The sequence below is a fragment of the Penaeus japonicus genome, unplaced genomic scaffold (assembly GCF_977035675.1).
Source record: "Penaeus japonicus unplaced genomic scaffold, GWHDUDI00000001_assembly GWHDUDI00000040, whole genome shotgun sequence".
Lineage (NCBI taxonomy): Eukaryota > Metazoa > Arthropoda > Malacostraca > Decapoda > Penaeidae > Penaeus > Penaeus japonicus.
Window position 1 is genome coordinate 15,130,009 of NW_028234442.1, and position 5,000 is coordinate 15,135,008.

The window sequence follows — 5,000 nt, forward strand, 5'->3', positions numbered from 1 at the left end:
TTCTTCACTAGTCAGATACTTCAACTCTTGTTTCTCTTCTTCGAAGGCTTCGTGTTGAACCTGTCTTAAAATTTCCTTTTCTGCTTCCTCCAGTTCTGTAACACTGGGTGGAACATATTTAGATTCCTTTGTTTCTTTTGAATCTTCAGTTGTTCCTTTGACGAGTTTCTTGAATTTGTGTTGAAGGCGTAAGCATAAAGCAATTGCCTTCTTTGCTCTATGCCAGTCAGAAAAATATTCCAATCTTGGAAGAATTGCATTGCTTTCTTTAGTTTGAGTCTTATGTGAAGAAACATTCTTGACCTCTGGGTCATTTTCTTTTAAAATTATCTTCTCAGATGATAAATCAGCTCTAAAGGTAGGCTCCCAGAGGAAGTCTGGTCCATTCCACCATGAAGAATGGTTAATCAGATCTTTAACACAGAGACCACGTGAAGCAGCATCAGCAGGGTTTTGCACTGAATTTATATACTTCCATTCCTCTGTAGAAGTGCGATCTCTGATGTGTTGTACTCTGTTGGCCACAAACACATGAAATCTTCTAGCATCATTCATAATATAACCAAGTACGACTTTGCTATCGGTCCAGAAGAATTCCTTTATTACCGCATAATCCAACTCCTTTCTCAATATAGAACTGACTCTAACGGCTACAACTGCTGCAGTAAGTTCTAGCCTAGGAATAGTAATAGGTTTCAAAGGGGTCACTCTGGATTTAGACATCACAAGTGCACAATGAACCTGTCCTTGTTCATTCAGTTGTCTTAAATATGAACATTGACCATAACCATCTTGGCTTGCATCAGAAAAATGGTGAAGTTCAACTGATTTCACTTTCCCAAACTTATCAGGTTTATAGCATCTAGGGATCTTTAATTCCTTTAGTTGAATCAGATCATCTCTCCATCTTCTCCATTGCTGTTTTAAGTTGTCTGATATGTCATCATCCCAATCTACTCCATCTTGACACAGGGTTTGGAGTATCCTTTTCCCGATTAATATGAAGGGAGAAACCATGCCCATAGGGTCAAATATAGAACTTACAGTAGATAAAATACCTCTTCTTGTTATTGGTTTATCACTGAGGTTAATTCTGAACTGAAATGCATCTGCTTCTATGCACCACTCTACACCTAATGTTCTTTCAATTGGCATGGCTTCATTAGTTAAATCTAGGTTTTTTAAACTGCTGGCTCTTTCATTTGAATTTGTTGTTTCTAGGACCTCTTTGTGGTTTGACAAGAACTTATGTAACTTAAAACCACCCCTTTGGCACAGGGCCTTGCTATCATTGATCAGAGATATAGCTTCAGCAACTGTTGGCAAGGATGTTAATCCATCATCTACATAGAATTCATTTTTCACAAATGTTGCAGCTTTCGATCCTTTTGGTCCTTTATAATCATCAGCTGTAGCCTTTAAGGCAAAATTAGCTACACTTGGAGATGATGTAGCTCCAAATAAATGAACTGTCATTCTATATTCCATTAAATTTGAATCCATATCTCCATTATTCCACCATAGAAAGCGTAGTAAATTTCTGTGGTTAGGCCTTACCTTTACTTGATGGAACATAGCTTCTATATCACATACGACTGCAACATATTCTTTTCTAAATCTACAAAGAACACCAATCAAATTATTTGTCAAGTCTGGACCTTGAAGTAAATTCCTGTTAAGTGATTCATTCTTATAGGTGGCACTGCAGTCGAAGACCACTCTAATTTTACCAGGTTTCTTTGGATGATATACTCCATGATGTGGAATATACCACACTTGACCATCATTCAAAGGTAGATCTTGATTAGGTACTTCTTCTGCATACCCTTTATTTATAAGTTCATTCATGAACTCAATATAGTCCTGGTGATAATTCTTATTACCTTGTAACTTTCCTCTCAAGCTCATCAACCTTGATATTGCTAACTCTTTACTGTTTGGAAGTTTGACCTCATCATCCTTAAGTGGGAGGGGCAATTCATAATGTCCATCCTCTTGTTGGTGAATTCCTTCTTTCATTTTTCTCAAGAAAATTCTGTCTTGATACGAGTAAGGAATATCTCCAACTTCCCTTTCATTAAAGTCAAGCTCAAAGAATTTGCCAAGTTGTGAAGGGTTAATTATTTCCTTCACTTTAGTTTGTGAGGAGAGAAAGCCACATTTCCTTTCACCATTAATTATAACCTTGTGGACCATTAATTTACTAGCTAAGACTTGATGTGAGACAGCATCTTGACACTTCTCAATGACTCTACCTATGATACTCCAGCCTAACAATGTTTTTCTGGCATAGGGTTCATCATCCTTTCCAAGGATCAATTCTCTTGGTTTAATAGCACGCATACAAGTCAAGCCAATCAAGAGTCCTATTTCGATGTTACTATCATATGCCATCAATTTGGGTGCTATTCTTTGTAGATGAGGCCATTCTTCTACACTTTCTAGCCTTGATATTTGATCCCTTTTAGCTGGAATATCTCTTCGTGAATATGTTGCTGGAAGTGACACGTCTGTACATTCATTTATGCCACGCACCACGAGTCCCTTATTTTTTGTACTTTCAACTGTTTCTTCTCCTAATACTGTTGCTAATTTTAGGTGGACTTTGTGACCCTTAGTTCCTAATTTATTCAAAATGGATTCTTTTATAAAACAGGCATCTGATTGTTCATCTAATAATGCATAAACTAAGATTCTGCTACAAACATTACTTTCATGATGTAACCACACTGGCACTATCATTGTATTTGTCATACACGCTGTGTGCTTTATCTTTACCTTATTAGAGACTATATCATTTTTAGGTTCTTCACTAACCTTATCTGAGGTGATGTTGTCCTCAGCTTTTGAACTTTTGTACAAAGTTACAGTTTTCTCAGCTTCTTTTTCTTTGATCCTTTTAAGTAAAGCTTCTCTTTCCTTGATCTTTTCAAGTATAGCCTCATGAAGAGAAGTTGGATGACATCTTTTACACACTGCACACATCTTTCTTTTTCTACAATTTTTAATGATATGGCCATACTTTAAACAACCTCTACAAATAAATGACCTTTGGACATATTCCATTTTTTCTTTATTACTGAGTTCACCAAACTCTTTACACGAATCTAGATCATGTTCTCCATTACAGTAGTGACAATGGAATTTCTTTCTTACATTTAGTCCTTTGTCATCTCTTTTCAACTCTGATTCCTTAACCCCAGTTGAGTTGGCCACTAACCTCTTTGTTCCAACTCTACTAGTTTGCTATCTAACTTCCTTCTTACTCTTTAAGTCACCTACATCATACTTTTGATTTATTGACATCACTGCACAATAAGAGGAAATTGGATGGCAAGCTTTCTTTGCCTCTACTTCTATAAATTCACAAAAAACATTAAATGTCGGATAACCTGAACCATTTACAGACCATCTATAGACTATTGAGTTCCACCTTTCTATTAGAGATGGAGTTAACTTTTGTAGCATCTTGTTGTTTTCTTGAGGGTCATCCAAGATATTAAGAAAATCAGATATTTTCATTACCATTAAACAGTTCTTCAAGAAATCTGAAAATTTCTGTAGTGCGTGACCATCATTTCTCAAAATCTTTGGCCACTCACTCAGTTTCTTCCTAAAGGCATTTGCTACAATGAATTTATTACCATACCTATCTTCTAATATGCCTTTAGCCTCACGAAAAGCTTCTTCATTGTGAATTCTTAGAAGTCCTCTTATTGCTTCTTTAGCTGCCCCACTAGTATATTTACCAAGATAAAAAAGTTTCTCAGCTGGCTTTGTTACACGTGATTCTATAAATATCTCAAAATTTTGAAGCCAGGTTGGAAACTCCAATAAATCACCACTGAAAATTTCTGGCTCTGGCCGTGGCAATTCATTTTTGTTTTTTGAGGACAAGATATCAACCACTTCCCTCAATACATTTATGTCCACTAATGAACTTGTTCTATCTTGTCTAGTTGATACATGTGGTCTTTTCAATTCTGATTCTGGTTTAAAACTTTTAGCTTGTGGGTTAAGTACTGGACTTGGTAAGTAAGTGTACTCTAATTTAGACACTTCCTTCTCTAATTCAGCCATACCAGATATATCATGGACATTTATTTCCTGTTTACATAAACTAGGTTTTACTTCCCTGTCTTCTAACGGACTGCTATCAAGTGAATCTAAATATTTATGAAGATGTAGTGTCTTACTTAAATTATCTACTTCACACTCAGGCAGTACTAATTTCTCATCTTCCGTTGCATTTACAATATTCAATTCTGCTTGAGTAGCTACTAAATCTTTTATGACAAGATTTTTCTTGTGCTCCATTTCCCTTTCATGGAACTGAAGCTCAGTTTGTAGCTTAGCTATCTTTGTAAGTAACTGCTCCTTCTTATTAATGCTCTGAGAAGATCTGTTAGTAGACTGAGAATGCCTTGATAATTTACTAGAATGTGACTTTACTGATTTTGTCTCCTGCTTTAACTCATTCATTTTACTCTCAATTTGGTGCAAGCAAGTTTCATGAACCTTTTCATCATTGTTTAACTCCTGTGACAATTTCTCCTGTGAATTTGGATCTACTTCTATTAACAAATTAAAGGCAGTTACTACTTCATTGAACTGTGACACTGCTGCCTTTTTATGTATTCTAAGCTGATCCACACTTATTACACTTTCTAGACAAAACATTATATCTGTAAGTGCCTTTCTCCATGCTTGCTTAGCTGCTAATAACCTTTTTGAAAGCTGTGTTATTTGATACTCACGTCCTTTCTCTGTTAAAACTCTTAATCTAGCACCCTTCATTTCATCACTAGCCTCAGTCTGTTGAGGTTGTTCACTTCCAGCTTCTTCAGTGGCACTCATTTTGTCACTACTTACGTACCACTGTCCTAGTTAGAACTAATGACTACCATAAACATACTTTATCATCAGAGCTGTCGGTGAGTCTTGTAGGAGTAGATTCTTTGAAGAACGGAGAACTTTGTAGTAATTCAACAGGTTACTTC

At 36.1% G+C, this 5,000-nt stretch overlaps 2 protein-coding genes across 2 annotated transcripts in view; both read right to left on the minus strand.

Moving 5' to 3' along the window:
* The window catches only part of LOC147466909 (uncharacterized), a gene marked incomplete at its 3' end in the record, with an annotated part of 4,077 nt that extends 1,011 nt beyond the window's left edge, over positions 1-3,066 (minus strand). Inside the window, exon 1 of the mRNA XM_086534052.1 lies at positions 1-3,066. This exon is cut by the window's left edge and continues 1,011 nt beyond it. Within this exon, the coding sequence (XP_086390178.1) occupies positions 1-3,066 (3,066 nt within the window).
* An 18-nt stretch (positions 3,067-3,084) lies between these two features.
* On the minus strand, positions 3,085-4,857 carry LOC147466910 (uncharacterized). The gene has a single exon (XM_086534249.1). The coding sequence runs from the start codon at positions 4,855-4,857 to the stop codon at positions 3,247-3,249; it is 1,611 nt and encodes a 536-aa protein (XP_086390375.1). The 3' UTR covers positions 3,085-3,246.
* Between the last annotated feature and the right edge of the window lie 143 nt (positions 4,858-5,000).